This window comes from Xyrauchen texanus, chromosome 44 (assembly GCF_025860055.1).
Source record: "Xyrauchen texanus isolate HMW12.3.18 chromosome 44, RBS_HiC_50CHRs, whole genome shotgun sequence".
Taxonomy (NCBI): domain Eukaryota; kingdom Metazoa; phylum Chordata; class Actinopteri; order Cypriniformes; family Catostomidae; genus Xyrauchen; species Xyrauchen texanus.
The window spans coordinates 22,763,510-22,788,445 of NC_068319.1; the positions used below are offsets into that span (position 1 = coordinate 22,763,510).

General features: G+C 36.8%; 1 protein-coding gene across 1 annotated transcript; it reads left to right on the forward strand.

Annotated features, from left to right (window-relative positions):
- The first annotated feature begins 642 nt into the window (after nt 1-642).
- Nucleotides 643-22,473, forward strand: depdc5 (DEP domain containing 5, GATOR1 subcomplex subunit). The gene is given in 28 exon segments (XM_052117299.1): nt 643-700; nt 828-849; nt 851-901; nt 1,099-1,151; nt 1,225-1,304; nt 1,388-1,471; nt 1,585-1,634; nt 1,703-1,772; nt 1,854-1,872; nt 1,875-1,898; nt 3,698-3,765; nt 3,877-3,950; nt 8,954-9,152; nt 9,985-10,118; nt 10,293-10,404; nt 11,923-12,005; nt 12,094-12,174; nt 12,258-12,390; nt 13,635-13,740; nt 14,069-14,215; nt 14,218-14,307; nt 17,723-17,892; nt 21,244-21,415; nt 21,704-21,764; nt 21,871-21,909; nt 21,911-21,945; nt 22,038-22,208; nt 22,211-22,473. Coding segments are annotated over 28 exon segments (2,508 nt in total). The 3' UTR covers nt 22,333-22,473.
- Nucleotides 22,474-24,936: the final 2,463 nt, after the last annotated feature.

Genomic DNA, 24,936 nt, shown 5'->3' on the forward strand with positions numbered 1-24,936 from the left:
TAATAAGGTCTGTTATACCTTCAAACCCCAAGATTTCTTTTTTTTACAACTCTCAGGCCAGCCTTTGTCATGCCAGCAATAAAGTTTGTATCTACAAACTTTACCTATCTAGTTATATTATATTATATTATGTCTTTATGTATTTTATATTCTTGAGACAGTTTTTGTGCGTTGCATGTGAATCTCCAATACGCTAGGCGGCGCTGTGTTCTGTCTGCTGAAATAAACCTGTGGAAGTCAATGGCCCAGTTAGTTTAGAATCAATACTTATGCAATAAAAGGCATTTGAGGCAGATAAAATGTAAACATTGAGATGTCAGGTTATAAACAAATATTAAATTTTTACTTCATAAACTAAGTTGGAAAAGGTACTTGAGGCAGGACACATGCGTCACGCGACATGTAAATAAACAAGATGACAGATTGTCATGAGTTTGACTTGTTCTTCATTTCTCCTGTGTCTCTGATCCAGCTAAGCACTCCATCTACTATTTAAATAGGCAGTTGCAACTCTTTTGATGCTTTTTCATGAATATATTGTCGATTGGGTCAAAGCAGCACTGAAGATGTTGATATTCTGTAGATTGGTTCAACATTGGACAACCTTTTGCATCTAAATGTGTGTATAATTGTATATTTACCATGAAGGCAAAGAAGTCCTACAAGCATGTCGTGCACAAGAAGGGCTTTGGGGGTAGTAGTGAGTATGCTGTCAATAGTTTAGTTGTTTAATAGAGCTATACATTAAATTACTGATCTCAGCACTTGTAATGCAAATTAATGTATGCCTTTGCATGCATTTTTTAACACTAACTGGTTTTCCACAGATGATGAGTTGATGATGAATCCAGGTTAAACTGGGGGATGTCGTTGAGACTGCACATCCAAATGCTGAATAAAAGTGAGAGGACATGTTGGAAAAAACATTTATAGACAGAGTCTGAAAGAAAAAATATTATGTTATTGTTTTTTCTGCTGCTGTGGTCTTATCATATCCCTTGTAATGTTATGAAATATATAAATACATGAATAAAAGTACATGTACATCTTATAATAAATGTAAATTATACTCTCGTCACCTATCTGTCATTCCTTTAGTCCTCTCCTGTTGCAGGTACAAAGTTTGAAAGTTCAGCTTTGTGTTGAAATCAATTTTGCAGAATTTCACAGAAAATGCAATAAAAGTATGCATATTTTAACTTGTGTTCCCCCTCCTACAACAACATAAACTATCAGGGTAGATCAGACAGGCCTTCAAGCTGCATGCCTACCAGGATGTCATCATCAACATTGTGGATCCTAGGGTCTTTAATACAAAAATACACTTTTTAAATTTTATTATACATTTTTCCAGTCATTTCATGTTAATACAATTAAAATTTAGCAGGATGTGACTCTGGATCTGGTGGAGCTCACCTTCAAAGATCAGTACATTGGACAAGAAGACATGTGGAGACTGAAGAAGTGTTTAGTGAGTTCATCACTCTCTAGCTCCTGTGGGTTATATTAAAATGGGCATAAAATGGTAATATTTGATGTCTCATGGAAGTTTTTTTCTTCATGATGTTTCTCTGCTTCCCTCAGGTAAGCACATGTGCATATGTCACATAAAAAGTAGAGTGAGCAGGCATCAGGTAACATCATCAATAAAGTGTGCATAACATATGTGTTATGTTAAATAACAGTTTTATCATGGTTTCAGGGCCCAGGCCAGTGAATTGTGCGTTAAAGGAGAGCAGGTCACTTGTGGCTACATTAGTGAAGATACAATGGTGAGAAGAACATTGCCATGGGAATAACATTTTATTAGTTCTTTACCTTAATTGCATATAGTTAATGTTTCCTCTTTCTAGTTGGTGTTTCGGTCCACATCAGATGTGAGATGTGGGACTTTGATACAAAGTCTTTGATAACAAAGAGTTACCACTGAATCAATAACCTGTTATTAGGGGTCCAAGCACAGATGGTGCTGGAACCCTATTGTATTGTACTGATTTTCTTCTTTTTCTTCTTCATCTATTTTTTTTTTTTTTTTTGCCCTAAAAGTGTATCTGTGTAAAAGTGTATGATATCTCTGATTTCATTTCCGTCTATAATTTTTTTCCGGCATTTATATTTATTTTAAAAAATTTTTAAACTACTTTTTCGAACTCCTCCTAGACCATTAGTCCGATTGGCATGGACTTTGGTATACATCATCTAAAGATCCCCCTGACAAAAAGTTGTTCAAAGAACAATTCCTTCAGTTTAACACGATTTGAGAAATGTATCAATATCTCCTCAAAACAAATTCCAAACGTAACAAAACTCGGTACACATAGTCAACAGGATGTTTAGAAAATGTCAGCAAACAATTACACCCCTAGAGGCACTACATCAAAAAACTGTTAACTTCGCAGCCTTTGAGCGACAACGTTCAAATTAAATATACATCTTCTATGGTTCAAATGCTAACATATTCTTAAAAAATTGGTTTGACAAATTACCAAAAATGGCCACCAACGGCCAATCAAATTTGAGCACCTAATAACTTGTATTGGGAATGGCCGAGGGTTATGAAAATTACTATGCACAAGCAGGGTATCTACACAAAGCTGCATATAACATTTTAATTTGCTAATTCGTATTTTTGCTAATAACTCTGGAACGTATAGGCTACAATAAAAATGTGAAGCTTCTCTCAATCCACCAGTGCCCCCATATCATATGGTCACTTGAATTTCCATTTTCGCAAGAAACATTATCTCCAATTCCGATTTATTTGAAAAACCTACTTTTTCGAACTCATCCTAGGCCATTTGCCCGATTCTCATGAAACTTGATTTACAGACCCTCCTGACAAAAAGTTATCAAAAACATTTTTATATGTCATATCATTCTGAAGATATAAGCAAATATGTTTTATGGTGTGGCCTATAATGACTAATTGGCCTGTATCTTGTGAGTGCAATATTCAAACTTAACAAAACTTTGTACACATCAGAGAACACTCTGAGGTAACAATAATTTGTTTAAAAAATAGCTTGAACCCCTAATTAATAATCAGGGTTATATTTAAATCATCATTTTGAAACTGATTTAAATTTCACAGTAAATCTGAATGAACTTTAAACCTGTTGCTCCATTACTTTAAACTCTGATTTAAATCTTAGTTATGTATTAACTTTAAACTTCCAGCTGAGGTGGTTTAAATATTACATTGACCTACAATAAAACATTAATGTTTGTGGAGTTTATCCTCAAGTTCAGTTTTTCCTGATTTAATTGCCCAACAATTACAAATCTAATTTATTCATGGTTAATCAATGATGTATTACCAATTTTATCCACTAGATCGAGCACCAAGACTAAAAATCCTTGAAAACCCTCTTTGACTTTGAAAGAGCTTTTTGCTCTTGTAATGTGCTGTTGTCCAGTAATCCAAAATCTATTCTTCTACTACTTCTTCATCTTCTATTGTCATTCTGTCATCCTAATAAAATTCAAATTTTGCAACATTGATAAAAAATCTTTTGGAAGAAATTTTACACAAAAACAGCTGTGCCCACAGCATCCACATGTTCTATTGTGTCCAATTTAATTATTTTAGCCATGTCCTGGTCATACGTGCTTGGGCCACTTGCAGCTGTATTTTATTATTGTATTTATGGTATGTAAATTTGAAGTGTGAATCTGTTGTATAAGCTGCCATCTTCATTTACAGGTGATCTTTACATTGAGAAAGCTGTCAATGGTTTCCTTTCTGATCTGTTTGCCAAATGGTAAGCTTAAAAGTGCCAGCTTAATCACTGACCAGTTGTAATATGTTGTAGCACATTATGCTGTGGCTTTATGGGGTTTGATTTGTTAACATTTTGCCACTTTGACAAATTTTAGGAGAAAAACTGCAGCAATGAGGTCACAGTAGTGTTGTTTTCTCGTACCTTTTACACCACCAAATCACTGAGTGAGTATATATATATATATATATATATATATATATATATATATATATATATATATATATATATATATATATTAAAAACATTAAGTGCTAATGTCCCATGTTTTTTTAAATAACAGCAGTCAATGATACCTTAATAATGTCGTATTATAAGGAATAATTCCCAAAAATGAAAATGACTCACCCTCATGCCATCCCAGATGTGTAAGTCTTTCTTTCTTCTGCTGAAAACAAATAAATATTTGTAGAAATGTCAGCTTTGTAGGTCCATACAATGCAAGCTTGTCTGAGTGAGCAACGGTAACCAAGAGCTTAGCAAATGGCAATTTTTTTTTATATGCCCCGCTATAATGACCACAGTGCAAAAAGTAATGCATGTGGCTAAAGTAAAATTGACATCACAACTCCATCTTGTGTAGGCGACACCGTTGTGTCAGGTGTTTGAGGAGTTCATCTGTCAGAGGCTAATGCAGGGCTACCAGATCATCGCACAGACCAATATCAGGAAGCCACAGCCCACTATGGCCCCGGCGCTCAGCAGCAGTCCCATCTATTCCAGAGGTACATTACGTTCCACTTCACTGCTAGACATCTCACAGGATTTTTCAGAACTGCTAAATGAAATGCATGCTTACCACCTACAGTGACCGTGTTTAGATGCACTTAAGAATACAGTGTTGTTTATTCCAGGGTTTTTGCAGAAAACTGCGTTCTGAAACGTCAAGTAAACTAGAATGCCAATTTCCATTGAAGGGATTAAGAGAACACAGTTTAACACATCCAGGTTTCTCCCGGAGAATACGGCTTTATGTGATCCTGTAAACACTTAATGCAGTTATTACAAGTATTTGAGGAGTGTGCATGTGCGTGAACACACCGAATAACAAATGTCATAGGATGGAGCCAAACAACAAGTCAACAAATTAGAAAGAATTCAAAAGCAGTTTTGTGGAAATCTGTGTTCACAGTCAAGTCACATTAGATACTAATCTACAAGCAATAGCTGTGTGTTTAACCCTCTATAGGGCCATCACATTGAATTCCATGTACTTGCCACCAGATACACTTCAAGATCTAAACAATCTTGCTGATCAACTCCCAACTCCCTGCATAATTGCAGGTGACTTCAACGGTCACAGCCCATAGACTTCATCAGTAACAATGAACTGTGTATCCTCAATGACGACTCAGACACTTACCTGCACCCAGGACATGGAACATATTCAAAAAATTATTTAACAATATGCAAACCTAATCTCTTGCTTGATTTCTCATTGCGCACCTGGGACGATCTATGTGGAAGTGATCATTTTCCCCTAATCATTACATCTACAAGATTGAATATCCAACATAATATTCCAAGATGGCATCTCAAGAAAGCCAACTGGTACCTGTTCCAGACCCAATGTTATGATAAACTTAATTCAGCAACCCAAGACAGCCAAGACCCAGTTACAAGTTTCCCAGACAAGCTGATCGAAATCACAAATGAAACTATCCATAAGACGTCACCAAAACCAAGTCGCAGGCATAACCCATGGTTCAATGACAACTGCAAAAAAGCCATAAAAGCTCAGAAAAAAGCAGAGAGAATCTTCAACAGATACCCAACAGAAGAAAATCTAGTAAGATTTAAGATATACCGAGCACAATCACGAAGGATTATTAATGATGCAAAAAGACAAAGTTGGAGAAAATATGTATCTAACCTAACAGCAAATACACCATCACAAAAAATTTGGAACCTGATTTGAAAGATGAGAAACAAAGATGAAGAATCTCAAATTCAACACATCAAGCATCAAGGCACTCTCGGATCTACGATTCAAGAAATAACCAATATACTAGCAAAATCTTTTGAAAAGAACTCTTCATTAGACAACTGCCATCCAGAATTCAATAAGATACGTCATATACAACAGGAATAGAAACTTCAGAATTTCCACTCAAATAACACTGATTCATATAATCAACCCTTCACTATAGTGGAACTTAAAAGGGCTATCAAACATTCCCATAATACTGCAGTTGGACCAGACAGAATCCATTACGAATTTCTGAATCACTTACCACATACTATTACACCTATTATTCCTCCTGGAGATTTTTAGTAATGTTTGGAAAACAGGAAATATACCACCTTCGTGGCAAGAAGCAATAATTATTCCCATCCCTGATCCAAGTAAAGATCATTCTGACATAAACAACTACCGTCCAATAGCTCTGACTAGCTGTCTCTCAAAACCATTGAGAAAATGATCAATTACCATCTGATATGGATTCTGGAATTTAAGATTAGTGATTACCAGTGTTGGTTTAGAAAAGGTAAAAGCACCTTGGACCACCTTATCAGACTTGAATCGTTTGTCCGGGACAGCTTCATTAAAAAAGAACAGGCTGTAGTTGTCTTCTTTGACCTTGAGGTGGCCTATGATACTACCTGGAAATATGGAGTATTCAAAGACCTGTACGAACTTGGGCTCAGAGGCAACCTACACATCTTTATCTCCAATTTCTTGACAAAGAGATTTTTCAAGTAGGTTTTCAAGTAGGAACTACACTATCAAACCCACATGTACAAGAGCTAGGAGTTCCACAAGGAAGCATTCTTTCAGTGACTTTATTCAGTATTTATATGTTAACGACCTATGCATATGCTATAGAGGGAAATACATGAATATAATTGAATGACAGCTACAACTATGCATAATTAAAATAAACAACTGGTCAATAAAGAATGGATTCAGATTTTCCAAAACAAAGTCAGTATGCATGCATTTTTGCCTTCTCTGTTCCTTACACCCTGACCCAGAGTTGAGTATGGAGGGAGAACCCATTAAATTAGTGAATGATTTCAAATTATAAGGCCTTGTCTGTGAAAATAACTTCACATATATCACACATATGAAGATGTTGAGTATTTTTTTTTTAAACAGTTAATATTTTAAAAGTGCTGGCCAATACAAAATGGGGTGCGGACACTACCATTATTTTACATCTCTACAGAGCATTAACTAGATCCCTAAGACACTTGGAAAAGAGCGAGGACAGTTCTAGGAGAGTGTGCTCAGTGTCTGCAAGATCTGGTCTGTGCATGTGACTGTGCATTGGCGCGTTCAGTATATTATGCATTTGCGCGTCTTTGCGAGATTATATACTCGCGCTCGCTCCTTGGTTAGAAGACTTTGTTCGCTCTGTGTAATTAAAATAAAAATTTAAGTTATTGAAATAAGGCCATATAACATACTAAACATTTGTCCACAAGACTTTTGAGAACTGGATCTTGTAGCCTAGAGTTTTGCTACAAAATGAGGTGAAAACCATCCTGATCACTCATTCATACAAAACAATATAGTCATTTAACTTTTGTAAGACAATTTTACTGTTAGAAAGGTCATATGCGAGGAGGCGTGAACTATCATGCATATTGAGGTAATTCACACCTGAGGACACAAAAGACCTCTCCCCTGGGCCCATCGATGAGGAATGTGACAGAAAGAGAATGAATGTGAGGAGACTTAATGATTAAAATCATTAATCAAAGTTTTAAGTTAAAAGAAGTAATTTATTTACATAAAGACTTTTCTTAATTTTAGACTTACACTACCGTTTAAAAGAAGTCTCTTCTGCTCACTAAGATTTGATCCAAAATACAGTAAAAACATTGTGTGAACTGATTTTACAGTTTTCTATTTGAATATATTGTAAAATGCAATTTGTAATCAAAGCTGAATTTTCAGCATCATTACTGCAGTCTTCAGTGTCACATGATCCTTTAGAAATCATTATAAGATGGTGATTTTCTAATATGGTCATATTTAAAGTGCATTTTACTCATTTACACCTGAACAGATATTTGCAAGCACAAGCTTCACTGACGATAATGATGTTGTTGATGTTGATGATAATGAGGCAGCATAAACACTAGATAACATATATTCTAAACATTCATATTATTTTTATACCATATTACATATCATATTTATATCATACAGCATACAATTTAAATACCTGCTTTAACTGAAACAGCATTTATATGTAACTAAAACTTGCTTATTAGGACATATTTCAAATGTCAATACTCTGAATCCTGTCTGTCAAGTCTGGAAACAGTCCCACTATTAAAATATGTACATGTTTATATAAAATAACATGTCAACTAAAGAAAACTAAATTACTTACTCATCTAAAATTGTATCCTTGGGTGGATCAAATCTCTCTTCAAAATACAAACGTTCATCGGAGTCTCGCTCTTCTTCTGAGGAAAATGTTAACTCTTCCTTACTATCCAGAAGTTTCCTCACCTGTGTATCATTACAAACGCGCAGAAAAATGAATGAATTTTGTTTAAATCAAACCTCACTGTCGGGGGCATTCACCATTTGCATTGATCGTCTCAGCACATTAGCGTATGAATGGCGCGCTCTGCTGGTGGTTGGGATCACATTATCTATAATTAGATGAACTGGTAAAACATGTAAATCGCTTTGTTTCATACAGATTACATTGCAGGAGAATATTTGTTTTCAATGTGAATTATTTTATTTAAAAGTAGACATTTTAAGCTTTCTTTAGGCATATGTTTCATGTTTGTGTGATAAGTTTCAGTTCATTTTTGTGACGTGTTTCAGAATGATGCTTACAGAGACAGAGACAGCTGAAAGCTCACCCTTTTTATTTTCTTTATTTTACAAAAGCACAAGGTTTTGTTGTTATTGTGAGTGTATACAAATAAAAGAAGACCCTTTATAGTCTCTAATGATGTCTTACACTTATCTGTATACCCAAAAATGACGGAGTATTTTAAGTTGTTTCTGCTGTAATGACAAAAATATCCAGCAGGACGTGCCGGCGTGTACGTCGACCCCAGAGGTTTAACATAGTACTCGACTCACCTTGAATGCATTTTTTTCACTAAAAAGCTAGATAATGGTAATTGCAGAGGCAAAATTTTTAGTAAAATAATTTTTTTCACAGTCTTATTTACTCTCTGAAGTTCTGACATAAACACTTCACGTTTCTTCCAGTGGGTGGAGCCAGGCGAGTGGCGGACGGTGAGAGTCACTGGGATGTGTATGGGAAGAGAATGGCAGTGAGGCGGGATGGCCTCTCTGGCAGTGCGGACTGGTCTCTTTTGGATGGATTTATCCGCTTCTTGGAAGGCCTGAACAGGATTCGTTGCCTGCATCGATCTGATTGAATTATTTGTGTGAGTGCACAGGTACAGTAAAACACAAATGCCTAATTAAAGGGGTAGTTCACTCAATTTAAATATTACTCACCCTTATTTGTTTGTTTCAAACCAGTATGACTTTCTTTTGTTAAAAGAATTTTACAAGATTGTCCTTGGTGCTCTTTGCCAAACAATGAATGGGGTTGGATGGGGTCTAAAAATGACAAAATAGAACCATGAAATTACCATAAAAATTGTCTATATGACTATATGCTTTATGTTCCAAGTAATTTATAATACCTTTTTTTGAGGAACAGACTAAAATTTAAGTTGTTATTCTCTGAAAATCTTCCATTCGCCATAAGACTTATGTCTCATTTGTGTTTGTGCATATTCAATCACCATCATGCCAGGTTTGGTGTCAGTAATGTCGAACACCATTGGTCATTGTGTGTCGTAATCAAGGACGTTTTTTTTTGTATAAATGTGATATATTAAATATACATAAGTATAAATGAGATTTTGAGTGAATAGTAACTTTAATTTTAAAATTAAAGTTGTTCTTCAAGCTATCGTATCATTTCAAAAGACTTGGAATATGTAGTCGTATTGACTATTTGAGATAATAAAATATATGCTTTTATTGTATGGAAAAGAACACCCGGGAAGTATTTCTTTGGTGCTCCATGAAAGACTCTCATTTGAGTTTTGAACAATATGAGGGTGTGTAAATGGTGACAATTTTATTTAATTTTTTTGTACATTTGACTGTCTGAAAACGTTCAATGACGTATTCAACAAAAATTTAATGCATTAGGGGTTGTAGACCCATCTGAGCAAAGAATAACAATTGCTTTGTTTAATGCAGAAAGGACCTACCATAAAATGATTGCATGTGTCAGGAACCCTCTCATCTTACACTCCAGAGCCTATAGTGCCCCAAGTGGGGGAAAAAGGCAACTCTGCCCTCACTGCACTCCTGGAGCTCGACCAGACTCAGAAGTGAGTTGAGCTGAATGATTTCTAAAAACCAACACTGCAAAATCAATCTGAACCAAGTGTTTGACTGCCCATGCAAAAAAACAAATCGATATGGACTTATAGTTCCACATATGGTAAGGGTTTTTAAAAAATGCCAGAGATTCCAGGCCTTTTCTTAATGTCTTTGATCTGCAGGACTGTAGAAGAGCAGCAGCTTGCTGCCCAGCAGGCCGGGAAAGCATGTGGCCCTTACAGTGAAGCTGCCAACGTTACCCTGGCAACCACCTATGTCGATAGCCCTCTTAAGGTGAGAACCTGAGGCAGCCCATTGAAGGGACTATGCTGTTGTATAATTCCTGGCGTCCTGTGTGTTTGTCTTTGATTTTGAGTGGGGAAAAGGGCTCTTCTATTTGTATAATGTGTATTACTTGCCTGCTCTTTGATTTTGTCTAATTTTTTAAGAGTTTAATCAAATTACACACCATATGGCGTTTGATAACATCTCAAAAAGTTTGCAAATATACAGTGTAAATATACACTATATAAAAGGGCTGTCAATCGATTAAAAGTTTTAATCGAATTAATTACATGGTGTCCGGATTAATTAATCGTGTTTAATCGCATATACAAATATTTGCTGAAAGCCCCTCATATAACAATAATTCAATATATAATGATGAAATAATTATACATGGTTATATTTAAATATATATATAAAAGCAAATATAAAAAACAAATACACATGGCTACCAACATATCTCCAATCATGGTTTTTGGGAGAAAAGATGGGTTTTTAACCGAGATTTAAAAGATACTAGTGTAGGAGCTGTTCTAATGTGCAGAGGCAATCTATTCCAGAGCTTTGAGGCCAATACTGCAAAGACGCAGTCACCCCTCAGCTTAAGTGTGGCCCTTGGAACAGTCAATATTTTCTGATCTCCGGACCTGAGGGATCTAGATGGTGTGTGCAAGTGCAAAAGGTCTGAAAGATAAGAAGGTGCAAGAATTTAAAAACAAACAAACAAGCAAATCTTAAAATCTATCCTGTAACGGACTGGCAGCCAGGGTAGAGAACACTAAATGAAGATTTTTAGAAGAATGTCTCAACTCTGTAGGTCCATACAATACAAGTGAATGGTGGCTAGAACTTTGAACATCCAAAAAGCATATAAAGGCAGAATAAAAATAATCCATATGACTCCAGTTGTTAAATTAATATCTTCTAAAGCGATACATTGCTTTGGGTGAAAAAAACAATCAATATTTAAGTGATTTTTTACCTCAGATGTTCACTTCCGAATGCACTATCATGAGAGGACCGAGTTCACTCGGCCTTTCACGTTTCACGTGAGAACTGACCCATGCTTTTTGGACCTTCATAGGTCTGGTCACCATTCACTTGCATTGTATGGGCATACAGAGCTGAGTCATACATGTATGGGATGGCATGAGAGTGAGTAAATAATGAGAGAATTTTTATTTTTGGGTGAACTATCCCTTTAACGTCCTTAATGAGGGACTGAACTACAATCCCATGATGTCACCTCTTTGCACTGCATCAAAGCATTCTGTGTGCGATACCTGTGCTTTGTCATACCTCTCATCTGTTGTGTGACCCCTTTGAGACTAGTACGGCAAAGATGCATTTCTGCTAGTCACTAGATACTGATACTTAAAAATGTCCTTATTTTTGCCCCTCTTGTGATCACCTGTGACATGCTGACCTCTGTGGAACCTCATGCCAAACCTTGTGTAGTTCTGTCTTTAGACTTTTTTTGCATAGAACTACTAGAACTAGTTAATTGTAAATACTGTGGTTCTTCAGCTGCCAGCTGAACTGTCTCCAGCCAATACCATTGAAGGTGGGTTGACGGACAAAGGAGGCAACTGCTCTCTGTTCAGAGATGAGTTAAGGAAGCTACTCAAAATATTCCAAATATTGCTGCAGATACTGTATATTCTTGTCAGAACATCTCACTTTTGTGGTGCAATGCAGAGTGCATTCAGGCTCCATTTCATAGAGGCTCTCCTCATCATCCACACCGATGGAGATCCTGGAAGCCATTAAGCATCCCATGTGAGAGCCTTTGTGTGCTTAATTATTTAATAGTATTCTATAATGTCACACGTGTGAAATAAATGGACTGCCTATGCTTACAGCACTGGAGTGCAGCTTCTACCAGAGCAGAGGGGCCTGACACCCAACTGCTTTGTCAGTGCTGAGGTCGTACACTGGCTTGTCAGCACTGAGGAGAATGTGGCCAGACAAGGCATTGCTGTAATAATCATGCAGGTAAAATTAACAGCAGGACCGACAGGTTTTTCAGGTTTCCAAGGCGTAAGTCACTTGTCCAAAAGCAAAAAAAGTGTCAATACAGCTTCAATACATTAAAATTTTCAGCAAAGTGTGACGAGTCATCAAGAATATAATGTCAGTCTCATAGTGTTACAGAAATTGTGCACAATTAACACTGCATGGCCTCATGAGATCACTACAGACTTTTAATATTTTTATTAATGTTATCTTATTACAGTGTATTTGATTATTATTATTATATTGAAAATTATTTAGTCTTATTATACAATACGAATATATTGCAAATAGTTCATTAACTTTATATTTGGAATTACACAAATGTGAAATTAAAATTATTAGTGCTGTCAGTCTATTACATTTTTTAATCGGGATTAATTGCATAATTATTTGTAGTTAATCATGATAAATCACAGATTTTAAAGTGCTGACATTTTACTCTAAATATAATTATTTCCCATCAAAATGCATTTATTTCCTTCTTATGAAAGAAAACGAAACAATACGTAACAAAATAATGCTTTACATTATCCAATCAAAGCTTTCCACGGTATAAAGCTAGAAATGCACTAAAATAGCACCAATTCAAGTAACATTAAACATTTCCCAAAGTCTAAGTGGGAGTTTCACTAATTAAAATAACTAGTCTCCCCAAAGGTTGCATTTTCATTGCAATGAGCATTAAATCTCTTATATTCACATCCTATAATAATAATGAGCTGGCAGACTGTGGCTATCCACTTTGCTAGAGCAATCATAAAGCTGTGTTCATGATTTGCATCAGGGTGTCAGTGTCAAGCCCTGATTTGAACTCCACATGAAAAGCGCTTGCAGACAAAAATGTCTCATTCTGCGTTTTGGTGATAGTGAAGATTTGATGTGCTTCTGTGGTAATTAAAATGCACCTTACATAGGCTTAAAAATACTTAATTTCTGTCACAAGTCCCACCTGGGCTTGTTTTGTACAACAAATAAGGTCAAGAGTGAATTTCCCCATCACTTTATCACTGACATGGAATCACTGTGGATTGTGTGTGTTAGTGGTGTGTGTGTCAGTGTAATGACTCAGGGCAGACACATCGCAAAGGTTCAAAGGTGTCCAATTTTTCTTGTGGTTTTCCCGGCAAAACAGACAACTGTCAAGCCCTGAACATTGCAGCTCACAAGTCAATATTCTATGTGTATTTATATTCAAAACTTTTGTCTCCTTGGTGCCCCTGTAGAAGATGCTGCATGAAGGTCTAATCACTCATGCCTCTGGTGATGCCATGCAGACGTTTGTCTATGGGTTCTACCCTTACCGGATTGTCGAAAAAGACAGTGTGAAGGGTAAGAAAAAACTTTACTCGAAATGGGCATTCATAATTAAATCACTGGAAGTCGCCAAGCCGTTGTTCTCTTAGTTAGTTCTCTAGTAGGTTTTCCTACTTCACAGCTTTATCCAGTGGCATCAGGTAGCCGATTGCATGAGTTTCACTGTCTGCACTCCCATTGGTAGTCACTTTATCACTGCGCATTTGCAGGAAGTTGAATTCTGCTCACATTTCTGTTACATTGGCAACTCTCATTGAACTTGAATGACTTGGCATAGTGTCTGGTGCACATTGCAGCTTCTTTACACTAAGAACCTCTGAAAACAGAACACTATTCCCTACAGGTCTATCTACTCTGCCCCCAGCTGGAGCCAATGTGTGGTCTGTAGCAGCTTTGGAGGACTTCACCCTTTTCCAAATGAAGTGGTTTGAGGTGGCCTTTGTTCTGGAGGAACGTTGGCCCTGTGACTTACCTGCCTTCCTGCTGCCTCATAAGCAAGCAGGCATAGCTCCTTCAGCCGCAGCTTCGGAAGACACAGCCGGCTCTGCATTATAGCAGCATGCCACACATCCTCCCTAATAGGTCTGAAAGGCTTGCTGAGAGCCACACAGAGTCAAAATCCAAATCGTTCCTCTCATAATACTAAAGCACACAGAAACCGTACCATCTTCTAGTCACCCAACAACCATTACACAGTTCCTGTATGCTGTTACGGTTCTAAAATTTGACTAAAATCTTAGCACGAGGTTGACTTTGTAACATCATTGAATGACCATATACATCATTATATTCTTCTCATAAAACAGTAAGCCAAGCATTTTGATTCAACCACTAACATTTACAGTAACTTGTCATAAACTTAACCAATGCAAATCTAATTCTTCTTTATGACTTTGAGTGACTCCTCTGTTCCAGAACCGCATGCTGTCATAGAAAAACAGTTCATCTTTTAATATATCCTGTCCATTCCCACAAATTCCCAAACCATCATGAGTCCCCTTTTGATTGATTGATGTACAGACATTGTTTGCGATTCTGTTGCAAAAATCCCAATTAGTCATTAACTGATGTGGGGGTACATACACACTACAGTTGGTTACATCTACTCTAGCCAATCTGGGCCCAGAATGCTTTGACAATGAGCTTATACAATCAGACCATGGACTGATGCTCCAATACACCAATCAAAGCGCTGTGTTGGGTGGGCTAACAGTAGTAGTGAGTTGCATGTAGCACATGCTGTGGTGTAGTTGCTGTGGTCCAGTAGTGCTGTGGAATGGGTTCTTCTTGCTTTCCTTCATCTATCCCGCTGGATGAATGACGTTCCAACAGTGTTCCCAAACCTGAGCAAACCTCTGCTGCCAGCCCATCTCCAGTCTTACTTTGCCTACTGCTCTGATGCACTCTGCTTTCAGTCATTTGCTGCCATGGAAAGCTTCATACATTATGCAAAAATGTATTCATGCTTTTATTGCCTTAAAGAACCCATGAAATAAAAAATTAATATGCTATTGTACTCCGTCTTAACATCGTATACTAACCAGATATGATGCTATTAAGTAGCAATTGATTAAAGGTTTTTGTCTTAATAAGCTGCGACAAGCAACTCTGTCCATCATGTTCCAACGTAAAACTGTAAATCACAGAGATCCCAAACTTAACCAGATGGTCCCAATTCCCTGTCACTACTCAGGCGCATACACAAACCCCCATTTGACCCTAGGCGGTGCTATAATAAATATTTTTACATTAGTAATATCTCCGCAACCGTAAGGGCTTCCCTCTGATTCTTGAGTCAAGCCCAACAAATGTATATCTCCGATTTAATTTGCGTCTGTAAAAATTCCATCTTTTTTAATTTTCTGAAAAGCATACTTTTTCAAACTCGTCCTAGGCCATTTGAACGATTTGCATGAAAATTGGTATGCATCATCTACAGACCCTCCTGACAAAAAGAATAGTGATATGTCATATTGTTCTGAAGATATTAGCGATATAATTCTGCCAGTGGAAATATTTTGAGTGATATATTACAAGAAAATACACACAAAAGATGCACTTTTAACGAAACATGATTATATTTTTAATCACAAATGAAAGAAAAATGCCAATGCGATTCTGATTTGATATGTGTGCGATGAAAGCGCTTCTCCAAGACACGCACATGCATTGAGTTCTAGGCCTCGTTTCCCAGTAACTATTGATCTTAGTGGTTAAGAGCATTTTATAGGAGCGATTTTATGAACATTCATTATTTTTTATGTGCACTGGGTTTGAAATAGCATCCGCCACCCTCAAAATGCAGCGAGGCTCAGCTTGACCTTTAAGATGTCTCGGAGTGACATATGACAAGAAATGCTGTTGAAGAAACACACTTTATTATATTTTAAAGAACACTCAAAAACTAGCTGTCAATGCTCGTGTCTGATTCGCTGTTTTTTCAGAGGCGTGCATCAGGACCCTGTCTCGTGGAACAAGCTCATGTAAAGAGTTATCACTCCTTTTTCTCTGTTTCGTTCGACTGAAAACTGTTTGCAAGTATATTGTGGTCTATGAGAATGCTGCAAATAATCTCCGATCACCTCCTGAGGTGGTGTGAGTTTAGTTTGCTTTATTTACATGGAGCAGTTCTCTCTTACACATTGTGAACGCAACTCTGCAGTTTCAGTAATATAGACAGGTATCTTTGTATCAAAGAAACAAAGATGAAAGTGATTATATCATAAAGAAATACAAGACACGTTCACCTTGAACCTAAAATTGAGTTCTATTCACTTTTCTTTAGGCAGCATAAACTGTATTACCAAAACGCAATACAAACACATTCGATAAGAACACACATTTGACAGCATTTTTTGGGAACACAAGGGAATTTATTAGGCTTGTTTATTATGATGATTATTAATTATTATCTTTACATTTATAGTTGTCTTTAGTTCTTAATTTGCAGGCTATTAGTAATTTTTTACCTGGTGTCATTGTCAGATGCCTGTGTGATAGCAACTTGGGCCATTGGAGATGGAAATTTTTGGATTTGGGGAGGTGGTTATATATAAGATTTTTTAATCACTTTGTAATGTTAATTGCATTTTTAATTTCGTTTAAAGGGCATTTAATTTAAAGTGCATTTCGTTTCAATAAAATAATTACATTTGCAAAAATATTCACCCTTGGCAGGGGGGTTGACCATACAGTATAATCGGATATCGTGATATTTTAAATGTGATTATCGTTCATATTGTCCAGCCCAAAAGGGAAGTTAAATTTCATATTGCAACATGTTACCGATTAATTTTTGCATATTTGATGGTTTTGTGTTTTTGAGTAGCCTATGGGCAATATAAACATTTTATTTTCTTGAAAAACGTTGTTTTTGAAAATAGTTAATTATTTGTTTGTGGTATGGCTCTTTCGAAACAAATGCATCAACCAAAAATAAGAAAACTGGCTCCTTAGTGAAAAAAGGTTCCCGACCCCTGCATCAGAGAGTATTAATGTAAAATATGAATGACTCATGTTGCACTACAATGTTTTGTCCAATAAAATGCTGTCTAGAATTAGAATGCCCTTCCCCCTAATGCCATCTGTCTAGCAAAAGCAAGTAGCTAATCGTAGTTCCTGGCTGTAACGTACTTAAAGCCTATTGGCTGGGGACCAATATGTCCTCCGATATGTCCCAACCAAACTTTCTTTTTTAACAGGAAATAGGTCAACACAGTAAAGAAACTGTTTTCATCAAGCCATAGGTTGCACGATGGGAAATTTTCCTAAATCTTGAAATTATTATTTAGCATTACTCTAAACCAATTTGGATTGGTTTAAACATCAACTAAGAACTGCCTTAAACTCATTTTACAATTACCCTCCATTTCTGTCTTTGACTCAGTTATGACCTTAATAACTCTATGCTTCCTCAATGTTATTTCATCCTCTTGTCCATTTCTAATCTATCACCCTCGGTCTTTCACTCTCTTTTTTTTGGCCCCTCCCCTCTCAGCTGCCACAGTTCCAGAGCAGAAAACAGTCACCTTGGACGTTGATGTAAACAATTGCAGTGATCGGACGGAATGGTGCAGTTGCTATTTCCATGGCAGCTTCTCCCTCAATGCTGCCTTTGACATTAAGCAGCAGTGGAAGGCTGTCATTGCAGCCGTACTCTTTGAAATGGTGAGCATAGGATGAACATAGTTGACTGTAAACATTCTGAAATAGTTGGTAAGGTGCTGAATCACATTTGTATAATAGATTGAGGACTATCAGTGTTATCAAATGTAGTCAACTACATGGAAAAGGGCACACATACACTCACCTAAAGGATTATTAGGAACACCATATTAATACTGTGTTTGACCCCCTTTTGCCTTCAGAACTGCCTTAATTCTACGTGGCATTGATTCAACAATGTGCTGAAAGCATTCTTTAGAAATGTTGGCCCATATTGATAGGATAGCATCTTGCAGTTGATGGAGATTTGTGGGATGCACATCCAGGGCACGAAGCTCCCGTTCCACCACATCCCAAATATGCTCTATTGGGTTGAGATCTGGTGAATGTGGGGGCCATTTTAGTACAGTGAACTCATTGTCATGTTCAAGAAACCAATTTGAAATGATTCGAGCTTTGTGACATGGTGCATTATCCTGCTGGAAGTAGCCATCAGAGGATGGGTACATGGTGCCCATAAAGGGATGGACATGGTCAGAAACAATGCTCAGGTAGGCCGTGGCATTTAAACGATGCCCAATTGGCACTAAGGGGCCTAAAGTGTGCCAAGAAAACATCCCCCACAACATTACACCACCACCACCAGCCTGCACAGTGGTAACAAGGCATGATGGATCCATGTTCTCATTCTGTTTACGCCAAATTCTGACTCTACCATCTGAATGTCTCAACAGAAATCGAGACTCATCAGACCAGGCAACATTTTTCCAGTCTTCAACTGTCCAATTTTGGTGAGCTCTTGCCAATTGTAGCCTCTTTTTCCTCTTTGTAGTGGAGATGAGTGGTACCCGGTGGGGTCTTCTGCTGTTGTAGCCCATCCGCCTCAAGGTTGTACATGTTGTGGCTTCACAAATGCTTTGCTGCATACCTCGGTTGTAACGAGTGGTTATTTCAGGCAAAGTTGCTCTTCTATCAGCTTGAATCAGTCGGCCCATTCTCCTCTGACCTCTAGCATCAACAAGGTATTTTCGCCCACAGGACTGCCGCATACTGGATGTTTTTCCCTTTTCACACCATTCTTTGTAAACCCTAGAAATGGTGCGTGAAAATCCCAGTAACTGAGCAGATTGTGAAATACTCAGACCGGCCCGTCTGGCACCAACAACCATGCCACGCTCTTTCCCATTCTGACATTCAGTTTGGAGTTCAGGAGATTGTCTTGACCAGGACCACACCCCTAAATGCATTGAAGCAAATGCCATGTGATTGGTTGATTATTTATTTATTTATTTATTTATAAACATATCTTTATTACGAGGATTAACCCCTTGAGATGAAGCATCTCGTTTTCGAGGGGGTCCTCCAATACATCAAAGCAAAAAAAGAACCAAAACAGCAGAGCAAATATCACGGTCAAAAACCGCACAACAAAACACAACAACACACACACACCAGCTCACAATGCTCAACCCCACCCTACCCAACACGATCCCTATAGATAACATGATAGAGAAACAACCACATGACTAGCATTGCACAAGGTCAAGGACTAAGAGTAATACAAAAAGAAAAAAAATTACAAATAAATTGAGGATAAAAATAACAATAATAATAAATAAATGAATAAAAATGAAGACATAAAAATTAGAATTAATAAACACATGACCAATGAAGCCCATGGTCAAACAAACAAAACTAGAAACAAAGACAAATATTCCGAAGATATTCCCCGAGAGCCCTTCAAAACGCTGTAAGTGAAGTTAAAGAACGGATAAAAAGAGGAAGATTGTTCCAATCATATGGAGCCTTAAAACAAAATGCATACTTGCCTACTTGTTTTTTAACTCTAGGAACAACAAAAAAAATCTGATCATTGTATCGCAGGCTGTATAGCGAATTATAAAGCACCAAGTGTTGCTTGAGATAAACTGGATAATTCAAGTAAAAACTTTTAAAAATAAACTGTAACCAGTGAGACTGTCTCCTGGCCGAAGGGGCCAACCAGGACAACTGTCTGTATAACACACAGTGGTGTGTCCTGAAGGGACAACGGAGAACAAAACGGCAAAGACTGTTGTAGACCACATCAATGGAATGCAAACAAGAAGCAGGAGAGTTCTGATAAATAATGTCGGCATAGTCCAAAATAGGCAGAAGCAGCTGTAAGACTATTCTTTTCCTGACCGGAAAATTAAAACATTTAACAGATTGATAAAGTATTTTAAGACGAGAGTAAAGTTTGTTTGTCAATGCTTGTACATGAGTTTTGAAAGATAAATCAGTTTCCAACCAAACACCAAGATATTTAAAGGTCTCAGTTGACTCTAAAGGAGAGGATTCAAGAAAACAAAGATTAAGGTTGTTTTCACCTATATCCAAGGTTTTTCTATGGAATAATAAAGAGTAGGACTTTGATTTATTAAGGAGAAGTTTATTTGCCAATAGCCACTGCTGTATAGAATTAAAGTCATACTGTAAAGCGAGGTTTATCCGGAGATAGTGGGTTTACTACAGTAAATGACTGTATCATCGGCATAAAGATGAATATTACAGTCTGTACAACATAAGGGCATGTCATTAACAAAAATAGAAAATAATAATGGTCCCAAAGAAGAACCTTGAGGGATGCCTTTTACTATACCTGTATACTCTGACTGACAACCCCTGTAGGACACCCCTGACTGACGATGATGAAAATAGCTATTAAACCAGAGTAAAGATGATCTCATGAGACCAATAGCATGCAATTTATCTAATAGAATATAGTGATCAACTAAATCAAAGGCTTTGGAGAGATCTAAGAAAATGGCACCGGTACACAGATTGTCATCAAAACTAGAAAATATATCATTAGAGAGTTTTAAGAGAGCAGTGGTAGTGGAAAAGTGTTTTCTGAAACCTGATTGGCATTGAGTAAGTAAATTATTATCAGATAAATAACCAGATAATTGATTAAAAATTATTTTCTCAAAAACTTTAACCACACTATTAATTATTGATATTGGCCTATAATTGTTCAGAATTTGTGAGTCTCCACCTTTGTGCAAAGGAATAACTTTAGTACATTTCCAAGCAAGAGGCACTTCACATGTATCAAATGACATATTAAAAAGCACAGCCAATGGTGGTGCTAGTACATGCGAGGCAAGTTTAATAAACTTACCCTCAAGACCATCAGGGCCAGGACTACTGCTATTGGAAAGCTTATTAATAGCCTGTTGATTAGATAATTGCATTAATGAGAAATTGACCAGGTGTTCCTAATAATCCTTTAGGTGAGTGTATAACACCAGCATACTAACAGTGGTATGTTCATCAACATCATGATATTCCTAAAGCACTGCACTCTTTCAGGTGCAAGGCTGGCAAAGGAAGGCAGCATCTTGTGGCTTCCTGTTGGTACCTGTGTTGGAGGTGGCCTTCACTCTGCCATCATACCTGTATGGTGACCCTCTGCATGCCCAGTTGTTTATACCTCTCAACATCCAGTGCCTGCTAAAGGAGGGCAGTGATAACATCTTCGAGGGTGAGGGGAGATAATTTTTTTATTCTGAACAGCAGTGTTGCTAGAAGTCTGAAAATCCACAAATTTAGCAAATACATTGTAAACCTCTAGGTCAAGTCAAGATCATGTATTTTAAACATTTATTTATTAAACAATGTATTTATTACAATAAATATATTATTATATTATTATGCAATGCTTCTAGAGAGATGTGAGATATGGATACTCTACTGTACATTTGCCAAAGAAAACATGATAAAATACATGAAAGTGTTACTGTAATATCACAGCGCTGCTTTACTCTTTTAGGTTTTTAAACAGAGTCATAATGGAACAGAATGCAGCTGTTTCAGGTGGCCATACTCTATAGGTAAAGAGAACAAGCATCAAAAATCTAGTTTATTTACCATGGTGTTATGGTCTTAGATGCTGTCATATTGACACTCTTCGTCTTCGTCCCTTTTTCTCTTTAGAAGATTTGGCTTCATTCAAGACAAACTCTCAGCATCGGCTTATATCAGAAAACAAACCTCAGTATATCCATTTAACAGGCATGTGCTTTTGTGAATGACTTTAGTTGATGTTTTGAAAACTACAATAGAAACCTTGCATTTTTTACTCAATTTGTCATCTCTTTATCCAGGTACCGTTTTTCTTCAGCTGCTTTACTCAAAAAGGAAATACTCAAGTGGACAGCGACGGCGCCGTAACTCCACCACCTCAGCCAATAAGAGCTTGTGTGGCTCTGAGGAGTGGGTGGGTTAAAATTGGGCCTACAACACCATGCTGGCTAAAGCCTGGAGGACCGGCATGCTGAGGACGAGAAACTGGCCAACCACCTACTGCAAGATTTTACAGACTTTTGTACCGACAAGGATAATCGACTGGTGACCTTCTGGAAAAGTTGTGTGGAGAAAATTAACGCCAGTGCCCCTTGAGAAAAGACATTGGAGGAAGTAGATACTATTTCAAAGAAGAGCTAATGTACTGCTGCTGCCATCTAATCAGTAAGATAAATAAAGGAAACAGCCTCATCATCAAACACTCAAATGGATGAGTCACATGTTTACAGAGTGTCAGCAAATGGACCTGCAGTGCTTTCAGTCTCGAAGCCATAAAACTTTGATTGGGTTTGAGTGAATGGTAGGTTTCACCTTAATGTATATAGCAATAATAATCAGGAAAATGATCCCTCACTAAGCCCAGCCTTAAATATTTTACTAATACACAGATTGGATACATACTAGTAATTAGGGCTGTCAATCTATTAAAATGTTAATACATTTAAACGCCTTTATTACACGAGCTGCCTATTAATGAAATGAATTGCAAATATCAGTATTTGCTGAAAATGCCCTTGATTTAAACATAATTCATGTATATTTATTTGATATAAATGTACATTTTAAATATTATTTATATTTTAGTGAAGTTTCAGGAAGTAAAAAAGGATACTGCATTAATTGTGTTCATTTGTTAACACGTTAAAAATTATATATTGCAATTTTTTGTGATTGTATGGAGAAGAGCACTCTTATTCATTATGCGTGACGCATGTCCCAGCCAAAATAAACACGGGAGTGGATTTACTGTATGGAGAATGGAGAATTCACCCACAAGCGGTGAGCCAGGTGTGGGAGAGATACGGCCAAGATGTCGTATCTCTTTGCATCGCCCTAAACGCTCACTCATTATCATCTGAACCAGTGTCAAAAGCGAAACCTCATGAGAGAGACCCAGCGTATGCACGGTAGAGACTGAGAAGGACCTGGCCGAACGCAAGTTGTAGCCAGGTATACTTGTAGACTGAACGGAAAGAAAATAATAGTTTTGAGATTTTAAACTTTAGCTAATTAAACTTCAGCATTCAATTTGTTTTATATCTGTATGTATAATGTCTAATAATGCATTGGCGATGTACACTTAAGTTTATCTTGCCAGTTCAGCTTGACATAAATTGAATCTGCCCATTTGATCTTATTATTTAAAAAAGACCACTGTAAAATTCCATAAAAGGATGTTCACTGATTTTATGGCATATATACAAAAACTTAAAATTTTAGCATGTACCTACATATTTAAATTATTAAAATAAATGATGACTAACCTATTTCTTGCAAGTTCTTGGAGACAAAGTAAAAAGTAGATATACTTATGATTTTTTTTTTTTATGATGTAATGTATCATCTACCATGATAAATTACACATTACATCAATTGTGACAGTTGAGTAAAGCATTGATTAGACTGTACAAAAAGCGGCTTTAGAAGTCAATATATTGTTTGTTTTATTTCCATTGAACATAACATAGAAGAATTTATTGAACATAAACATATCACTGGCCCACAGTCTGGTCAGTCATCAATCTGAGGTAGACTTGAGCTTTCCTCATAGGACACATTCTTGCATTCCGGCTCCACATATCTGTCAGATGGAAGCTCTGACCTCTGACTGCGATTCGCAAAAACATGTTGCATTATTTTGAATATATACTGAATTATTGTGTTAAATCTACAGCCTTTGTAAATGCTATTAATTAACGCTTTCCTCTTTCTAGTTGAATACAATGAGTTTTGTCTGGATTCTTATCCACTGTAGCAGATAGTTTTTTAACAATTTCCTTCAAAGGGATAGTTCACCCAAAAATAAAGAAATTCTCTCATTATTTATTCACCCTCATGCATCCCAGATGTGTATAAACTTTCTTCTACTGAACACAATGATGTTTAGAAAAAGTAATCCATACAACTCCAGTTGTTGAATCTAGATATTCAGAAGCGATATGATAAGTGTGGGTGAGAAACTATAAATCTCCACTTTCACATTCTGAAAGTGAAAGTGGAGATTTATAGCACAAAACATGATTGAAATATTGATCTGTTTGCGTGAGTACTGAGTGATTGCATCACCTCAGAAGACATAGATTCAACCACTGGAGTCATATGGATTACTTTTATGCTGACATTATGTGATTTACAGAGTTTGAAAGTTTTGGTCACCATTCACTTGCATTGTATGGACCTACAGAACTGAAATATTCTTCTAAAAAAATCTTTGTGTTCAGCAGAAAAAATTCAAACACATCTGAGAAGTTAATCTATGAATGTAAGCAAGCAGAATTGTAATATCTGTCATTCACAAAAGATTTACATATCTACCACCCCTTGCATGTTTGTTTATTAAATATTTCAGCTAATTTGACAATGTTTTCAGCTATGAAAAAAAAGTATAGTACTTTCAGCCCCATTTAACACATTTTACTACATTTAAATCCCTTCCTGGAGAATTCTGCAGATTTTCCCTCAAAATCAGTGGAGGAAAAAAGGCCACGGATTCCATCTGGGCCTACTTCATAATTTGGAAATTTTTAATTTGAAAAATGCCACACTTCCTCTTGGCCCACACTGACATTAATTACTGGCACCATGTTTTGGGGAGAAAATGGAAAATGATGGTATTGTGTGTCATGTAGGACATAATATGTCATCTGTAAAAAATAACATGTGCAAAAATATCCAATCACAACAATTCTAAAGAGCAGC